Here is a 19915-nt window from a genome sequence, read left to right as displayed (position 1 = left end):
CTGCTCTTCTACCTATCCTCCCTCAGACTGCCTCTTCTGATGCTCTAGGAAGCTGTTCATCTGGAGAGAAAACCTAATTTCAAACAGGCCAGGAATGTCATTTCCAGGCTGGAACAGAGAGCACAGGGAGGCTGGACACCAGAACCTCCCTGAGCAGCGGGAACTCTTCCAGTCTGAGACTCTGCTCACGTCTGCAACAGGCACCACTGCATGAGGAAACAAGCTGGGGTTGAACTGCTTAAAGAGCCTAAATTTGCAGCCCTGCTCCAAAGCCAAGCCTTTGAGCCTTGGGTTCATTGCATCCAGCAGCAACCGGGTGAAACAAAAGGCAAATGATTGATGTTTTAGCCTTGCTGTAGCTTATTAATCATGATGCTTGTACAAGTCTCTCCTGACCATTTGCAGAAGGAAGACATTCAACATGGTGTGGGGAACATACTGGAAAAGGTTACTGCTTAAAATGCAGTCACCTGAGTCAGGAATTACAACACACATCTGGAATATGTTTTCCTTCTAAATCTCCGAGTCTTGGATTCATTAGATCAGACAAAAACCCACATATTATATTCATGAGGAGAGTTCAGGAACAACAAAAAGCCTTGGCAAGTACAAGATAGGAAAGACAGATGTTGTCCTCACCTCCACCCATGAGAATCCGATTGCCAGCTCAGCCAACATCCTCCACCTCCTTTCAGGGAGCACTTGGAGACTCCGTGTTAATCCAAACACAGGCCCGGTGCTGCCACTTATCAGCTCTCCTCACCTCTTGCTGAGAAAAATACAAGGATGTTTGGAGCCCCACTTGAAAAAAGGAATAATCAAGCATCCATCAAGTTGATGTTATGAAATTGCAGGCTGGATTAATTTCTGGGAAACGGCAGCAGATGTTTGAGGCCTGATCCTGCAGCCCTCTTTGCGTAACTTTGACTTCACTGGTAACGTGAACAGAGGCCTCATGGCTAAGCCCAAAGGCTTAATATTTTGTGTCTTAACGAACAAACTCTGAAATACTATAAATTCAAATGCAGGCCCTGGTGCCTTATCACAATTTCTAATAAACTGTCATTCCTGAAATGTCAGCAAACCATAAGGTAATATTTGCAGCATGAGCCATTCAACTCCACGTCTCCAAGTGCTTCAGAAAATAAAAAAATCACCATTCCGTTATTGCAGATGGTGAAACTTTGGTTGGAATTACTAAAAATCAGTCTTAGAAAACATATCTCCCTCATGCCTAGCTGTGTGCTGTGTTTGGGACTACCCTGAATTTCACACACTAAAATTATCACATTGATTAGAGTAACTTCCAGAGCAGGCACGAACACCTGATTTCAAGAATTGCCATTTCACAATCAATTATTTCATCTTTATCAGACAGCAAAGTGCAAGTGAATAATTTAATCCCAAACCAAGATTTAATATGGGAAGTAGGAAACTCTTTTATACATGTTACAGAGATGAAAACTTCCACCCTGCACCTGTTTCAACCATCTCAACACCTGAGTGGGCCTCAAGCTGCTTGGAAGCAGCTCTGCCCATGCACAACCACCAAAGAACTGCACCAGGCTCCTGAGCTAAAGCAGACCTCAAAATTCTTCTCCTGCACAAGCAAAGTGCTGGAAAATTACTTAAACACTGAGGCAACACCGGGTTTTATCAGCAGCACCAGGAGCTGAACGAAGAGGGTGCAGGGTTGGAGCAGCACAATGATCAGAATACGTATTCCTGAATGATTATGTCAACCTTAAATCACCAGGGCTGGAAACAATACAAATATATCCTGCAGATTGTATATTGTATACAATATATTGCTTTTTAAAAGAAACTGTAGCTTTGTATGCTTATTTTAGCACTTCCATCCATGGAAAGAGCTCGAGCAACGAAGTTTGAATGACTATTTTTTTCAGTCAATACAATAGACTTTTCCCCTTTTCATCTTGAGAGTATTGTCAATTATGAACTTTGAAAGCTTGGAGTTTTTTGCTCCTTCATGCTTGGCTGTTAACTTCTAGGCCTTCAAAATGCCTAGAAAACTGGGAAAACTTGGATGTAGAACTCTTTAATTTTTATCTCAGCCCAGGGCTAGACTGTTGCTGCTACCTTGCTTTTCTAGTACAGGACTGTATTGATCTGAAGGAGCAGCCAACCTTCTGCTTTGTTAAAAAATACAAACATCTGAGTGTTTTTTCAGCAACCTTTCCAGCAGAAGTTTGTTTGGCAAAGCAGGTTGCAGGTTTGTAAAGTGGCCCAGAGCCCGATAGGAAGGGAACTCAGGCAGCACACAACACCTGCTAGGAACTAACAGATCAAAATGATATTGGGAAAGAACCTTGGGAAAGAGTCTTGGGACCAAAATAAAGCCCAAAACAAGGCACTGATCCCATTCTAAACCATCAATCTTAACCATTTTTTGCTCCCTCTTAAAATCCTTTGCATCTTGGGCAGCCCCAGCAGTTCAGCTGAAGTTTCTTCAAAAGTTACTGTGTGTTAATCAGAGTTAGTCTCCTGCCCAGAATTAAAGGCTTTGCTTGTACACAGTAACTACCCTCAACTTTACTGGGATAATTTTTAACATGATTTTTATTTTAGCCTTATTCAAAAGATTTGTGCAGTGTTATGGTAACATCCAACTCTTTTCTAGCATCTAAGGAAATCTACAAGATTATACATTACATTTATAATTTGTTCTACTACATTCAATATTTGCTCACTGTGGTGGGTTGACCCACCATAGATATATTTTATATATAACTATGTACTCTTATTTTATATATGTAATATATATATATATACACATATGCATGTACACACACTCTAAGTATATGTGCACATGCACATTTTTAGAGAATCCCACTCTCAATCTCTGAGCAATTTTTAAGTAAAAATAGGTATTAAAATACCTTTCTCTAAAGCATAGCATGTGCCAAGGACAAGCTCATCAGCAAAGTGATTAGAAATATATGGGAAGGAATGATGAGATCTTTACAGCCATGGCATTGAGGAAGCCTGAAAAAATGCATCTGAGCAAATTTCCTTTCCAATGAAGCTTAGTTTTTTAGGAATGCCTGAGAGCGTGAGGGAAATAACACTTGGATGGAGGCCACGAGCTGAGCTCCTCGGTGACCCATCACTTCCCTGCAGGGTCTGTGTGTGGTGTTTGTGCACGTGCACACACGAGGGTGAGCGTGGCTGTGTCATGAGGGGGTCACTCACCTTCCTGCTGGAAAGCCTGCACTTACAGGGCAGTCTTAGCTCCAAATATTCCCAACCCCAAGGAGATCACAGGAAAACAAAAGGGTGTCTGCTGGGTGTGTTCCCAAGTCTAACCAGCAGCACACTGGCAAATCTCAGATGATCCCCTGTGTTTGCCTTCATATGTATTTAAAACTCTCACTTTCCTGTTTAGAGGGCACTGTGCACATTCAACTCTTAAGACTCTTAGCAATCTCCTTGCTTGAAACCTTTGGCAAATGCTGCTCAAGCCATCTTTATTTGTATGTATGTTTTTATTCACTTCCAAGTGTATTTTGTCTTGATGTAATTGTTCCCTGGGAGGGTGGGCAGGCCCTGGCACAGGGTGCCCAGAGCAGCTGGGGCTGCCCCTGGATCCCTGGCAGTGCCCAAGGCCAGGCTGGACATTGGGGCTTGGAGCAGCCTGGGACAGTGGAAGGTGTCCCTGCCCATGGCAGGGGGTTGGAACAAGGTGATTTTTGAGGTTCCTTCCAACCCAAACCATTCCATGATTCTATAATTCCATATATTTTACTGACTTCTCCACATTAGACAACTGGAATTAAACCACAAATTTCTAGTGCTTTAAAAAAATTTACTCTGTTAGCAGTGCTCTCCATTTTTGCACAGCATTGGAGCAGAAAATCTTTTGTTTACATTATTGCCCCTTCCTTTTCCTCAGACACCTTTTATTCTGGAGCTCCCATGTATACACTGGATATATATATATATACGTGGTATTACATGCCTCTCATGGTATTCCCCATTTCAGGAGCATATGGAATATTGCTCAGATGGGTAATCCTTCTAAATTCAGAATGAACTTTCCAAATATGCCCACTGAGTATGTAAAATATGACTTCCTGTCACGATAACCTTTGCAGTGTATAGCCCAGCATACTTTCCTATAATTGTTTATAATGAATATCTTGATTCATACTTCTGCACACATTATTTTAGTCATCTGCCACAAAACATGACTAATGAAATTAACACGGGGTTGAATGTCACAGCATTAAGTCATTTCTTTGGGTGCAAAGACTCCCACAGGAGAGGGTTTAGTAAAACAGCAATAAAGTTAAGTGCCTGCTTTTCTTTAAGGATATTTAACCTGCTCTGCTGAAGCAGTATAAAATAAAGATATTGTTGTTTCAGCTCAAATATTAACTCAAATCAGTCCAACAGACTGGTATTGTTTTTGCTATATTGCAGTTAGAGAAGTAGCCAAACCAATGGATTATAAAAAAAATGTTGTTTCATACCTATGGCAGAAAAAGGTTGGAGTGAATGTTCCTTGTTTGTCCCCAAATCAATCAAAACAGAACCATCCCAAAAAGAAACCTTCACACGCACACAAACCAAATTGCTTTGTGTATAAAAAAAAAAAAAATCCAATCCCATTTACACCTGTGCTTTTGCTTGTAAACTAAGTTATTACTTTATTTAAGGAATGTCTTTCTAAATAAAATCTTCAATCCAGAATCATGAAATAGAAACAATTATTTCAGAAAAAATTTCAACTGTTTCATTCTTTTTTCCTTCTTTTAAGAGATCTGCCTCCCAAATTTAACCTTTATCTTCCAACTCAAATCATTCTATGATTGCATGAGCTTGTGGCTCTCTGCTGAATCTCACATGCAGCAGAAACAGGTTGTGGCCCATTTTTAATTTGACACGTGAAGAAGAAAAGGAAAATGCACGTGGCAATATCTTTGATGTGGTGGCAAGAAAAATCCTGCAGCTTTTCCTTGTGGCAATATTTCTTCCAAACTAGTGATTACCTAAGTTACCAGTCAAGAACCAGGCCCTGCAGCTCTGACATTGACTGGTTTTTGCAACAGCACCAATATCAGCTCCAGAAGGACAAGAAAGTTCAGCTGCTGCCACTGATGAAAAAGTGAACTGAGAACGTCAATTGCAAATGAAGAGAATCTCCTGTCCAGAATGGTGAGATCTGCATTTACCACAGCAATAGAAACCTTTAGGATGGTTTTCCCCACACCTCACTAAGAGGTGTCTAATACACATTGCTACAAGAAATGAAGCTGGGTGGATGAAAAGCTTAAGATATGCTAAAAGATAAAATTTTTATTTACTTTTCTTTGGTCTGAGTTGAAAAATGACCCCCAAAATGTCTTTACATACTGTAATCCAGCCTTCCAACACACAGGAGAGGTAGAGAGGTCTGCAGGCTGTTTCTCTTTTATTGTTTCCCCAAACAAACCCATTTCCTACAAGCTGTTCCCATATCTTTCGTGCCACGTCCAGCTTCCCAGAAAAACAGCAGGAAAACAAAGTGTGAACTCAAAACAACCCATTTCCCCAGAACAATGTGCCATACCAAGGAGAGAGAGAGAGATAAAGGGGAGGAGGGCTTGGGGGAAGGCGGGGAAGAGCGGGAGGGAGGCAGAGGAGCTGCTGTGATGCTGCCAGGGGACCTGGAGAAAAAAAGAAGGAGGAACTTTTAAAAGTCACAGAGGGGAAGAGCTGTGAGTTGTGTAACTGTAAATATGCAACAGGCAGGTTGCCAACTATTTCAAAGGATTCGAGGTTTCAAAATCATCGAGGAGGCTTAACTGATTTGCGCTCGGGGTCTGGAGCTTCCAGGAACACCTTTACATGTCTGAGAGCCAGAAACTGCCCCATCTTTTTATAGACTCCTCAAGCCATACTTGGTCTGCATTTCAAGTTGAATCGGTAAGGAATGTAAACAGACCCCATTTATGCTTCTCTGCAATCTAATAAAATGAAAGCATGGACTAAATAAAGCGAAATGATCGATGTTGTTTGGTAAGAAGGGAAAACCAGATGAGCTTGTTCATTCAGTTCCTGGCTGACCTGAGCAATCTCCAATGCTCCTGCTGTTCAGTAGACCAAGAAAATCCATGCACTGAGCTCCCACAGGAATAAAAACCACTCACCGAGACACGTGTGATAAAAGGAAATGATAAATGTTACCATGACAGTTTAAAAACCTCCTTCTGTATTTGCAGGAATAAAAGTAAGGAAGGAACAAATCATTTCAGCGTTTTGTCCATGAGGATTATTCAAGTGAGAAAAAAACTTGTGTAGAATCAACACAATTGGAATGCCCTTCCCCAAACTGTGCCCTGGGCTGATCCCCCAGCGTGGGCAGCAGGAAAGGGATTGGGATGGTGCCCCTGTGCCCCTGTGCCCAGGTGAGAGCCCACCTGCAGAGCTGCCCCAGCCCTGGGACCAGCACAGGGAGGACGTGGAGCTGCTGGAGAGAGGCCAGAGGAAGTAATGAAGTTGATCCCAGGGCTGGAGCCCCTCTGGTCTGGGACAGGCTGCAAGAGCTGGGGGTGTTCACCTGGAGAAGAGAAGGCTCCAGGGAGAGCTCAGAGCCCCTTGCAGGGCCTAAAGGGGCTCCAGGAGAGCTGCAGAGGGACTTTTGATGAGGATACGTAGTGATAGGACAAAGGGGAATGAATGGCTTTAAACTGAAAGAGGGTAAAGTTAGATTAGATATTAGGAAGGAATTGTTCCCTGGGAGGGTGGGCAGGCCCTGGCACAGGGTGCCCAGAGCAGCTGGGGCTGCCCCTGGATCCCTGGCAGTGCCCAAGGCCAGGCTGGACATTGGGGCTTGGAGCAGCCTGGCACAGTGGGAGGTGTCCCTGCCCATGGCAGGGGGTTGGAACTGGATGATCTTAAGGTTCCTTCCACCCCAAACTATTCTATGAATCCATGAAATCAAGAATCTGACCAGCTTTGAAATCTTTGGGTGGGGAGACACAGCTTCAGTAAATGAAAGACAAAAATGTGGTTCCTTTCTTTTTTTTCTGTTGATAAAAGATGCAAACCCACAGATGTTGCAGTCAGTGCAATAAAAACCCAAACACAACCATTTGTCAGTGAGACCTGGCATTACCATGAAAGGTGCACTCTGCAGAGAGGGAGATGTGGGGCAATACTCATGTCACAACATGCTGACTTCCTACTGTGGACTTTTACTTGAACTGCCATGATTCTGCAGCAAAAAGGACTCTTCCAGTGCCCCAAAAGTATTTACTATTTACTAACCACGAATTTTATGCAGTGCTAAATGCAAGAAATAAATGGACTCTGCTGTCTTGGGCACAGAACTAAGGCAAAGGAATAGGCAGCCCTTGTCAGAAAATGCTTGTAGCTAACACAGAAGAGACACAAGCTGAGGGAAATAGATACAAAGCCCAAGTTAAATGCAAAGTGTGCCCAGTGTGACTATCACAGTTGTGCCAGAGGTTATTTTTTCAATTTGAATGACCAGAAAATAATAAATAATGAAAGGCTACTATGCATGGCAGGCAAGAAGTGGAATGAAGGTGAAGAGAAAAGCCTGAAGAATGGGGAATGAAAAGCAAAGGTTTGGGTTGGAAGGGATCTTAAAGATCATCTAATTCCAACCCCCTGCCATGGGCAGGGACACCTCCCACTGTCCCAGGCTGCTCCAAGCCCCAGTGTCCAGCCTGGCCTTGGGCACTGCCAGGGATCCAGGGGCAGCCCCAGCTGCTCTGGGCACCCTGTGCCAGGGCCTGCCCACCCTCCCAGGGAACAATTCCTGCCCAATCTCCCATCCAGCCCTGCCCTCTGGCACTGGGAAGCCATTCCCTGGCTCCTGTCATTCCAGGCCCTTGTAAAGAGTCCCCCTCCATCTTTCTTCTATGTCTGAATCGGGCACCTGTTCAAAGCATCAATTTCTCAAGACTGTGAATTTTCAGCCAGCCAAACACAGATTGTTGAGGATTTCACACACTAATTGTACCAAAACAATCAGCAAAACTCATTTTGCTCCATCAGAGTCAGCAGAAACATGTTACTGGTTTTATCAGGAGAACTCTGACTCTTCAGAATGTCTTTTAAATATATAAAAGCTTTCTTATAAGGTACTTCCAGTGAGACTGAAATCTAAAACAGATCTTTAGAAACCAACTCTTTTGTAAGAATATGGAAAACAGATCTAAAGCTTCAGTAAAACTTTTTGCTTCCTCATGTTGAGTATTTCATCACTGTCCAGGCGTGTTTTAAAGCTGTTTATGACCCTCTGAAGCTTCAGGCTTCACACACAACTGTGGAGATAATGTTTGCTAGAAACATTTAAAATTCCTGCCACATCTTCTTGCATTCTACTTTTTCTACAGATAGGTTTTGCATGCTGAGTACATTAAATATTATACTGGTGATACGCACAAGGATATTTTTAAGTCAGTTATTTGAAAAATTAGTTCTTATTTATTTCAAAGTCCAGAGCTCCTGATTCTGTATTTCTAGGAACACCTCTCAGGATATTTTTCTAATTTTTACAGTATTTTTGAGGTGTCAGTGAAATCATCAATCCTTGCAATGAAAACCACACCGCTCATTTTAAAACTTGGCAGCTAAAAATTCTGCATTCCAAATTTATCTTTTATTTGAGCACTTCTATTGCCATAAATAGAACTATTTGCAAATAAGAGCTAAGTGCATCTAATTAATAGATATTTCTCAAAGCACCAGAACAACTTCATCATTAACTGAGCTTAGTGGCAGCCCATGCAATTTTAGCAGCTGAGCAGAATAACATCCCATTTTGTCAGATGAAAAGCTCTTAAAAGGCTATTAATGAAAATTTTGTGGGAAACAGAAAAGCTCTGAAAATCACAAAGAAAGTGTCTTAGATGGGGATGTGGAAATAAACCAGCTGTTTCTGAAAATAGAGTGATTTTTTTCCCGTCACGGTGAGGATCTGAGCATGCAACTGAAAATTCTCTCTCCCAGTCCTCTGCCAGAGTCAGCACCCACCACATGGAATTAAAAAAGCCAAAATGTCCCATGCAGCAAAACCAGGAGTAAAAAACATGCTGCTGATGATACATTTGGGGCCGTTTTCCTCCCTTGTTTTCATTATTCAGAGGGAAAGATTTTCCCATATGAGCAAAGTACTGTCAGAAACATTTCAACAAGACTTGAATTTGCCAAGTTGGGTGAGCTGTGTTTCTGCTGGAAAGGGGTGTAAGATGGTTGTGTGAGGACCACAGAATCATGGAATGGGTTGGGTTGGAAGGAACCTCAAAAATCATCCAGTGCCATGGGCAGGGACACCTCCCACTGTCCCAGGCTGCTCCAAGCCCCAATGTCCAGCCTGGCCTTGGGCACTGCCAGGGATCCAGGGGCAGCCCCAGCTGCTCTGGGCACCCTGTGCCAGGGCCTGCCCACCCTCCCAGGGAACAATTCCTGCCCAATCTCCCATCCAGCCCTGCCCTCTGGCACTGGGAAGCCATTCCCTGGCTCCTGGCCCTCCAGCCCTCGTGAAAAGTCCCTCTCCAAGAGAGACAAACAGTGTAATACCAGCTCTGTCCTCTGGAAATGTGTGTTTAGAAGTTGAGGGCAACTGAGGATTAAATAAAGCAAAGAAATTGCAATCTGAGTGAAAAAGAAAACACAGGAAGAGACGAAATAGTGCAAAATGAGATCAAAGAAATCTGGTGAAGAAAAGACCATTAATGATTAAAACTAGGCTGAACTCTGTGACACTGGAGGGTTCTGCTGGTGGCTGGAGCACTGGCAAGGTGTGGAATTAAACAGTCAGCCAGGGAATCTGAGAAACTCAAGGGTAACTGAGGCATTGTTTTGCATAGAGAGAGAGCTGCCATAGCACTTCTTTGTTTGCAAATCTAGACTTGTTTTGGAAGTTTGGGCCTCTGTTCTCCTTTGCCTGGCCATCTTCTCATTTATTTAAACAAGCCTGGTGATTGTAAATGGTCTCTGAAGCACTGGAGATTACAGTTTATACTCACTGCCATGGAAATTCAGAGTATAATGACTTTGTTTTTCCTTTCTGATAGCTGATAGTGTCTCTCCTATACTAAGCTGACACTTCCAAAAAAACTGAAAACTTTGCCCTTCTCAGGACACTTCATGACTCCAAGAACTTCCTCAACAGATTTTGTTTTCCCATCTTTCACTTTGGTTTGCAACACTGACTGGCACTGGTAATTCTTCCTTCAGTTGTTCATGGAGTAGTTGGAAGATTATTTTAAATCAGATTTTAAGTCAAGTTCCTCCTTCTTTAGAGCATCTACTTTTAGCACCTTTATCAAGCATAGGAATTTCATTTTCAGCATCATCCCAATCCTGTTTAACGAGGATTTCAAAAGAGTTAATTCTGAGGATTTATCAAGCTTCCTTTTTAACAATGGTGGCTGCCAACTTTCATGATCTTACTGAACCTCAGGTTCCTCTGAACCTAAATTCTAGAGTCAGCTAAAAAGACTGTTGGTTTTTGTTTTCAGTAAAAGATTTGTGAATTAGAAGGCAGATGAGATAAACTATATATATATTATTCCCTGAAATTCCATTATTTTTGAGGTCATGTCACTGTGAATTCTGAATATTTTTACTGACAGAAAATATAACGTTTTTTATTGTCACCTTAATTTCAGTATCACATCCCACTGCTTTCTGCCTCTACTATGAAACTTTCATATAAAACTATTTGCAACATTTTGACTTGTCTTATTATTCAACCTTCTGAATTTCTCCTCTTTTCACTACGGAAATAAACAGAGAATTAGGAGAGGAAAAAAAAGGAAAACAATGCCTTGGGGCTCACAGACACCCCACTTAATGTTGACCTCTCTCAAGCAACCTAGAGGCCCCTTAACTGGTCCTCTCCAGTGTCATAAAAGCCTCTAAGCCCCCTAAATTGCAATATTTGGAGGGAAAATTTCTACAAATATATAAATAGAGATGTGTTTTCTTTACTCATGATTGTATCATCACAATTTTGTGATGCAAAATTTGAATATTTTCAAGCTTTAAAATATGAGCTGAAGCTTTTGGCACTCACTACACAGCAAATACTTTTCCCCAAGAGGCTAAGCTGCCAGCTTTATTTCTTAACACCTTCAGGAATAAGATTTAACCTGAATCTGAATCCCAGCTTGCAAGCCAGAAACATGACCAGAAAGTTTTTACGTCAGGCCTTGGAAAAAAAAGTACTTAAACCCGATGTGTTTCGGGTCTGTACCTTGGCTTTTTAGGTAAACTTTTTAGAACTAGAGCCTTTTGTCAGTGAAAACTGAAGACTTCAATTGTTCACATAATTCAAGAAACTGCCCCTTAGTTGCTAAATATCACGACTCCCAATAAAAATGGTGAGAGCTGGCAAGAATTGCATCCTCCAAGAAGCAGATGAGACTGACAGAGATCGAGGCCAAACACAACCTCTGTGAAAGAGGAAAACAGGATTATGAAGGCCCAAGCTCAGAAGAGAAACATACTTGAAATTGAATTTGGTCTGGTCTGGGTTATAAAAGGCTACATTACGTATGTGATAAAGGTGAGGAGAAAAAGAAGAAAATCTGAAGATAGAAAATAAGGGAGACCTTGTCATTCTCCACAAGTCCCTGACAGGAGGGGGCAGCCGGGGGGGTCGGGCTCTGCTGCCAGGGAACAGGGACAGGAGGAGAGGGAACGGCCTCAGGCTGGGCCAGGGCAGGCTCAGGGTGGACAGCAGCAGGAATTTCCCCATGGAAAGGGAGCTCAGGCCTTGGCAGGGGCTGCCCAGGGAGGTTTGGAGTGCCCATCCCTGGAGGTGTCCCAGGAAGGGCTGGAGGTGGCACTCAGTGCTCTGGGCTGGGGACAAGGTGGGCATCGGGCACAGCTGGGACTGAGTTGTTTTGGAGATCTTTTCCAACCTCAGTGATTCTGTGTTTCTGTAAGATTTCACATTCACGCTAATTGAGAAGCATCTGGGAGAGAAAATTCGCACAGAATGAGTTTAAAGTCAATAATTTACATGTACATTTTATAGACTGTGCTTTAGCTCAAAATATTTCCAACACCTATTTAAATGATTTTGTTTGTTTTTTTTTTTTTAAGATGTTGCAGTTGTCAAATCTGCAACCCACCTGTCCAACAAACAGCTTTGGAATTCGTAGCTCATTTTGAATGTCTGGATCTAAAGCTTCCCATTCTAAGTGACAAAACCAAATCATCATGGAGTCATGGAATGGTTTGGCTTGGAAGGGACCTAAAAATTCATCCAGTGCCATCCCCCTGCCATGGGCAGGGACACCTCCCACTGTCCCAGGCTGCTCCAAGCCCCAATGTCCAGCCTGGCCTTGGACACTGCCAGGGATCCAGGGGCAGCCACAGCTGCTCTGTGCCAGGGCCTCACCACCCTGACATTAAAGATTCCATTATTTTGCTACACAAAACCTTTCCTTGGAAAAAAAAAAGATCTGACTGCTTTCAATTTCCTTTACTCTTTCTAAAAAGGTGCTGTTGACAAGGAGGGGATTTTCTCACATCAGGTAAGTGGCATAACAGCAATTCCCAATTGTGTGTAAGATTCCCTCTTCAAAAATCCATCTGAATTCTCACTGAGCACAGACAGCAGGAACTCTCAACTCGATCAGCATCTTGAAAAACAAGATCCTTATTCAAGGCTCTAAGCAGAGATTTAACAACCTCTTAGGGACTCTCTTCTTTTAAAAATCATTCAGCCTGGCCCATTTAAAAACTTTCTACTAAACTTGCCTCCTTTGGCATAAAGCACCAGTGATTTAGTTGGCATTGTAAAGATTTACTATGCACTTTTCCTATCTTATTAGAACCAGTAATGGAATTCACTCTCTTGAATTGCTTTGGCTCTGAATGCACAGTGCTGAAGAGGATGACATCCAGAGGTTGCATTCCTGTCTACCTTTCATTTCAGCTTTATAACTGGAGCAAGTAAATTTCCTTAAACCCTGTGGATTCTAAATCAAAGGAAAATGCATTTTTAATCTCTGTAGTATGAGAAACCCTAAGAATTCAGCAGCAAGGTTATTAGACCACTTGATTAAAAGAAAATTAAGAAGTTGTCAGAAGCTTGTAGATAGATGTTTCTTAACAAAACTTGTTTTTTATATAATTTGTTTGTTTGTTGCACGTTTATAAAAGAAATTAAAAATAAACCATCCAAGGAATGCTGTGCAGCCCACGACCCTCCACAGAGCTGATTTCTTGGCTGGGACAACCCAGCCTGACTCAAAGTTCACAGAAGTCAATGGAGAGACTCAGCACCATCGGCAGGATGGAGCTGATCCCAAGCCAGGACAGGAAACTCGGAGGAAACATCAGAGCTACCCTGTTTGTTGCCTTGAATATTTGTTTAGTGTTTTGGAATTTACTGACTAAAGCTGCATGGAAGAAACCTGGCAGCCAGAGCCTTCTGCCAAGTTGTGTTATTTTGGTTGTATCAGAACTCCTGAAATAAACCCAAAAAATCCAGCGAGACTTTCGTGTTCGTGCCGCAGCCTCCTTGAACTCAGTCCATCCAAATGCTCAGGATGAGCCTGGACTGGCAGAGCTGCTGCAGCCTTGGCTAGAAAGGCAATATTGTGCTAAGAACACGATGCACCTGGTTCTCCTCTCACTTTACATCCACCTCATACCTCTGTAGCCCATTGGATACAGTGCATCCAGTTCTGAAATACCCCAGCTTGGAAAAAGTGGAAAATTCAACAGGTTTGCTTCGAGCCCAAGAAAAAACTCCCAAAGGTTGGATTTCTTTGAGTGGTCACCATGATGTATTTCCTCTCACTTAAGCATGAACTGAAGGCCTCTTCCATCAATCGACTGGACAGAAGCATCTTGGGTTCCACATCTTGCCAGGGGTGCTTTGTTGACTAAAATTGTCACCAAAAATACACTTTTGGACCTAAAAAAACAGGTCCAAAGAGAAGAGGAGGGACACAAAAAAAGAAGCCTACGAGTTTGTGTCCACGAGGAGGGTTAACACAAACGCTCCTGATTGTTTCTGTTGTTTATGAATCTCGACCTTCAGAAGAGCTCTGAAATGTGCTGTCTCCTAAAGATGTTCCCCGCCGATATGACACACACTCTGCATTGTTTCACTGCTCACAGGCATTAATATCCCAGAGGTAACCCACCCTTCTCTTAACGGCTGGTGACAGGTCCAATGGCTGAGCAAAAATCAGTTGGAGGAAAGGGAAGTCTTGTCGGAAACGAGATTAATCTTGTAACGAGTGTTCAGCCCTGATAACCCATCTGTGCAGAGAACTGCTTTAACTGGAGGGCAATTAACCTTCACCTGACAAGCTCTGTCCAACCGTTATAAACAACATTAAAGGCACAGGATCCCCCTCGTTTTCCCTGCTTTACGTAGACTAAACAATCGGATTCTCAATTCCATGAAAACAGCAGAGGTAACGATGCCTTGGTGACAAATCGCAGGGAAATTTTTTAAAAGGTAATGCCTGCATGGAAATAATGTGAAAAATGTCTTTGGCCACTACTTTAGTGAGTTGATCTGATTAGTAAAAAGCAACAGTTTTGAGCACTTCCAAGGGAATACCTGACGCATGAGGAAGCTGATGTGAGTACGCCAAAGATTAACAATAATAAAAACTTATGCGAGCAGATAAGAGCTGACTAAACCACATCTGAGGAACATTGCTTTCAGGACAAAGTGTGCATTTCCCCAGCACCCCCGTGAGCCCAAAGCCAGAGGGAAACTTCCTAGAACTTCTTCCCCCATGGCCTTGGGAAAATCACTTGTCATAACCAACTTCCAGCTTGCAGAACCCTCTGGAGTATCTGGGGTTTTGGGTCAGGTGCCCACAGGACCAGCCCTCCTGTCCCACAGCCAAGGGATCTCCAAGGGATGTGTTCACCATGGTCTCTGGAAGGGCCTGGGAATCCAGCTTCAGATTCCCAGCCTGCAAATCCAACCTCAGATTCCCAGACTCAGTAAACCCAACCAGATTCTCAGGTCACAAATACAGAGCACAACGCGAATTCAGCAGTCTGAGGAGGTAACTGAACGTGGGATACTCTTCCCTGATGAAAAGGTGGGATATAAATGAAGCCAAAACAGCAAAGGACTTCTCAATTCTGCAGGGAAAGGCCAAGATACCCATTTCAGTCACAGTGGCAGAAACCTGGAATGACTGCAGGGGAATCACTGGCAAAACAACACAGAAATTTTCGTCTGAACTCCTGAATAACCTGGGTGAAAGCCTGGTCCCAGTCAAACCATACTGTTGACTTCATTTTGGCCAACTTCACTCCAGGTTTCATAAATCCTCATTCATCCTATTCATGTGCCTGAAACGAATTACCCTGAAGTTATGATTAGCAATGGAGGTTTTCTGTCTTTATTTCCTTTTCCTTTGCTCTGAGTTTCTCTCTTCCTTAGCAGAGCTTCAAACACACAGGTTAGTCATGGTTTTATTGCCCTGCATCGTGAGGCAAAACTCCTGTTTCAGTCATTTTTGCTGAATATGTAGAGCACTGTGGATTCCAAGAGTTGGCCATGGATCTCCAAGATCTGCAGAACATGCCCTGAACTCTTTGTTGGAGAAGTCCAACACAAGTGCTACTGAAATGTATATTTTACTTGGAGATGTACAGAAATAAGGAAAGGATTCAGGCAACAAGGAGCTGGAGGGAGGATGCTTGTTTTTCATCTGATAAAATGACAGTGGATTTTGAAGCATCCTGATTTCCAATATTATAAAATGCAGGGGCACTTTTCCTACCACTGCAGAGAAAAGCTCTGGTATTTCATAGTCCAGAATAACAGCATTGGTTTGAAATTTATTACACCACCAGACGCATTGTACTGGGGCTCAAGTGTTTAAATTGTAAAAGGTAGAGCATTACCTTTATATGAAACAAGAAGGGCTTAGATCTTTCCAGTGACTTAGATATTAACAGATAGGAAGTTCCTATTGAAAGCATTTCCTGTATTGGTAGTCCCTGATTTTGGCAGCTTATCTGGGTAGGAAATGAACGCAGGAAGTATCTGTCTACAGACCCTTTATCATCAAGGTAATTGCTGTGGCAGCATTTTGCTGTTTATCAAGGTAATAAACAGAGAGTCTAAAAAAAGATGTTTTTTCAGCTCTGAAGAATGAGGTTTAAAAAAACTCCTGCAGTTCTGCAAAACCTTCCACGCAGAATTAACGTGCTGCTGCTCGTTGTAATGAGGGATTTGTCAAACAAAGCATTTCCATTCTCCTGGGGGTTTTTTCTCCACTTGTGGCACTGTGTGTCTGTCTGCCACTCTCTCCTCCCTGTTCAATCAGGCAGGTAGCTTTAAAGGGGCCTGCCACTTCCCGAAAACAGGGATCCACCCCTTCCTGCAGGTATTTGCATAAAGCCAGTCCCTGTCATCTGTTGGCAGCACACACCTTTGACTAAGCAAGTCAGCTCCTCTCCCAGGGTGACAAGGCTACGCCAGCCTGGTGACACCACTTCCCACCCACCGCTGGAGATACACACTCCAAATACACACGCATTGCAAGGGGAACACATCACATCCTAGGCATTCCTTCCACTCAGTATTCCCAAAAGACCATTTCCCTTGTCCACTCTGAGTCCCCCAGTCTAGCCTTAAAAAAAAAAAAAAATCACTATTACTCATCATTCTTTTTTAACTTTTCATGTTCAATGACATTCTTAGGACAGTAATTGTCAATTTATTCATTTTACTTGAAGCAAATTTGATAGTGGTAATTACCAGAAGTGGTAATCACTGGTTCACACACAGCAGTTACTAAAAACCATCACGAATATTATTTATTTACCACTAATATCCCTTTCCTGAAAGAAATGTCCCATCTTTCTCTGTGCATAGTAAAAATTGGTAACCCAGTGCCAAAGGATGCATTTCAAGGAGAAAGCTAACGTTTGCAACCCAAATCTCACCAGATTTCCTAAAACTTCTCCCTCTCTTCATCGTTATAAATTATTTATAGGATTATAGAGTCCTTCTAAGGGAGCAGAAATAAATTGATGGACACAGCCTTACCCAGCCTCAGGCAGGCTTGGCTACAACATTTAAAACAACCCCTCCAACCACAAAGACATCCATTCACTAAGGAAAGCACTGATGCCTTTTTTGCATAAGCTCTTCAAAGTTTTCCTATCTTTGTTGATGCTTTGTTGATTTTCTTCCCTAATACAGAAATCTATCTTATATATACACATCTATATATATGTATATCAAGGACAGCAGGGTGGCTGTATAATTATCTATCCAAAACCATTAATTTTTCAAAGATGGATCTGATAAAAATCCCATTGCAGTCAATGAATTGATTACCCTGACAAGGTTTGGCACTGCATGTGATATTTTCTACTGTATCACCCTTATTTTTTTAAAATTCGTAATACAAGTGATACAAAACCAAATTTTTTTTTTCCTTTTCTGAGTTTCTAAGTAATTCTCTTGGTTTGATTTACAAGCTTGCATTATAAAGGCGACTTCTTCCTGAGTAAACAGCATTAGATATTTTTATTGAATTATAAAGCATCACTTGGAAAAGAAATATCTTTTTTTGGCATTCGTATTTTGCAAAACTACTTCTGTGTTTATCTTTCAGTAAGTCATTCTCCAAGAGCACTTGTTTCTTTTAACATTATTTCTGAAACGCCTTTTGTAACACGGGGAACTTGCTGAAAAACATTTTGTTAAGGGATAATGTAGTTCTTGTTCAGGAAGAACAAACAAATCAACAAACTCAGATAGTCAAACATATGCATTTTCCAGCTGTTGTTCCTTGCCTGGGGACTTAATTCTAGAAAGCAAAATCCTTATACTTCACTTCGTTTTGGCATATGAAAATACAAACCAAATTGAGTTAAATGACTGCTGATTAAAAGCAAAAGAAAACAACACAAAAATCCCCCCCCCAAACAACTTCTGCTCATTTCTGCCTTGAAAATTGCACATTTGAATTTGAGTCAGAAATACTACTTTACCTGGAAATAATTATAGCTCTCATTCTACTGCCTTTATTGGGACAAAACCTTCACAAAATTGGTGGGAAGTTTGGATTAAGGAGTGGAGGATCAGGGGAAGTGCTTTAAGGCTCTGTTGCTGTTGTTGCCTCTGGTTCACCAGAGCGCTCAGGTGTGTGCTCAGCTTTAAATGTGCAACATCACCAAAGCCAATGGAAGCATTTACAGGCTTGAAGTCAAATATGCCATTGGATCATCTGCTAACTGAGATGAGGGGAGAAAAAAAAAGATAATAATCTTTATAATTGTTCTAATGCAAGGAACAAAAGTACAAATTACTGGATCAGCTCTGCTGGACTCAGTGCAGATGCAATCCTCTAAACAAAGCCTTAAACATTTCCATATGCCAGGAACAGATTTATTTCTTAACTGTCTCCAGCTTTCAGAAGCATTTGAGTGACTACTTAAGAGTTTCTAAAAGAAAGTGAGAGAAAAGTAATGCTATAGAGACAAGCACAGAATAGGATTCCTCAAAAAAAAAATTAATCTTGCCCCTATATTCTGCTTTAATCAGTGCATCCACGCCCTCAAACCTCAGAAACCACAAAGATTCTCCTGTCCTTTATCAAATACACAGACCTTTCCTCACAGAAATTGTAGATTCCATATGAACATCACTGTAGAAAATAATAATAAAGAGTGGATGTGAGCATATTTAGGTGTAACTTAAATGTCCACAAGTATAACCAGTAAATCATTATAAAGTCAACTTAATGAAGAGTTTTTCAAAGAATAAGCACAATGGCACTGGCAGGCAGAGAAACAGAGCAAGGCTTGAACATGGCAAGGAATTAGAATTCTGGTTGTTCTTGTCTATTTAATGTTCTTTCCTCCACTGTGGGATGGATAATGGGAAAAAACACCAAGATGACCTCCAGGACAGCTATTTTTACTTCACCCCAAGGTAACACTTAAATAACTTTTGCTCCATTCTATTAAAAAAAAGCCACCAAAACACACAAAAAAGACTGGTGCCTAATTCAGACGTTCTAGAATTGTATCTACAGTAATGAGCGTGATTAATAAGTACAAATAACTGTATTTATTTGATAAATAAATCAGCTTCAGTGCTCTGCACCTCTCTGCCACTGCAAGTGCTGTCAGATACCACCTGAGCCATAGGGACACCTGTCAGCACTGAAACCTTCACTCTTAGGAGACTTTTTCCTCTTGAAAAACCACATTTTATCCTTCAAAATGCCAAAAAACGTAATGGAGAGTTCAGGTGCGTGTGCACCAGGTATTGGGATATGAAATATCAACCTGAAATCCCGGCTGGGGAGGCACCTTCTTGCACCACTCTCACAGTTTCCTGTGCTGCCCTATCCCTGCTCCCCATCCAAGGGAGAGATCCCTGGCCTGGGCAAGGATAGCCCAGTGGGAAAGTCAGGATTAATATTATCCATCCATGTCAGAGCCTGGGAAAAAGGCACTGCTGCCCCATCCTCCTCCTCCTCAGGAGAAACCTCCCACCGCGGCGCTTTCCCCTCCACGGGGAAAACGGAACAGGGGCCAGCAGAAAGAGGGCACGGGATGAGGAGAGAGTGATCCCCTGGGAAAACCACGCTCAGGACATCAAACCCAGCACCCAAAAACCCACACCAGGGTTTGCCTTCCCAGACACCAGTGAGCCCCAGTGAAACCAGCCCGATTTCTCCCGAGCCCCAGTGTCCCAGGGGTCCGTCTGCAGGTTGGTGAGAGGGGAAGGATGAATCAGACACCCTGACTGGAAGGTCACCTTTGCACATGTGAAGGTTCTGAGAAGTCTCTGCCCAGTTATGAACAAATACAGAACCATTCACATCCTAATTCTGAAACTGAATGACTCCACAGCTTCCCTGAAGAAAGGAGTGAATTCCCAGAGATCCCAGATAAGGCTCTCCGCTTTCCT

The 19915-nt window shown here is 42.3% G+C and overlaps 1 protein-coding gene across 12 annotated transcripts in view; it reads right to left on the bottom strand.

Annotated features, from left to right (window-relative positions):
- ERG (ETS transcription factor ERG) overlaps nt 1-19915 on the bottom strand; it is a 136240-nt gene that overhangs the window by 36897 nt on the left and 79428 nt on the right. Inside the window, exon 2 of one of the 12 annotated variants that reach the window (XM_019292948.3) lies at nt 640-769. The exons of the other annotated variants lie outside the window; for them this stretch is intronic. Coding sequence (XP_019148493.2) covers nt 640-678 — 39 coding nt within the window. The 5' untranslated portion in view covers nt 679-769. The remainder of the gene's footprint in view (nt 1-639; nt 770-19915) is intronic. 12 annotated transcript variants of the gene reach the window in all.

Source organism: Corvus cornix, chromosome 1, assembly GCF_000738735.6.
Source record: "Corvus cornix cornix isolate S_Up_H32 chromosome 1, ASM73873v5, whole genome shotgun sequence".
In the NCBI taxonomy this organism is placed as follows: domain Eukaryota; kingdom Metazoa; phylum Chordata; class Aves; order Passeriformes; family Corvidae; genus Corvus; species Corvus cornix.
Note: the sequence above shows the minus strand (reverse complement) of the source record. Positions and strands in the feature narration are given on the sequence as shown.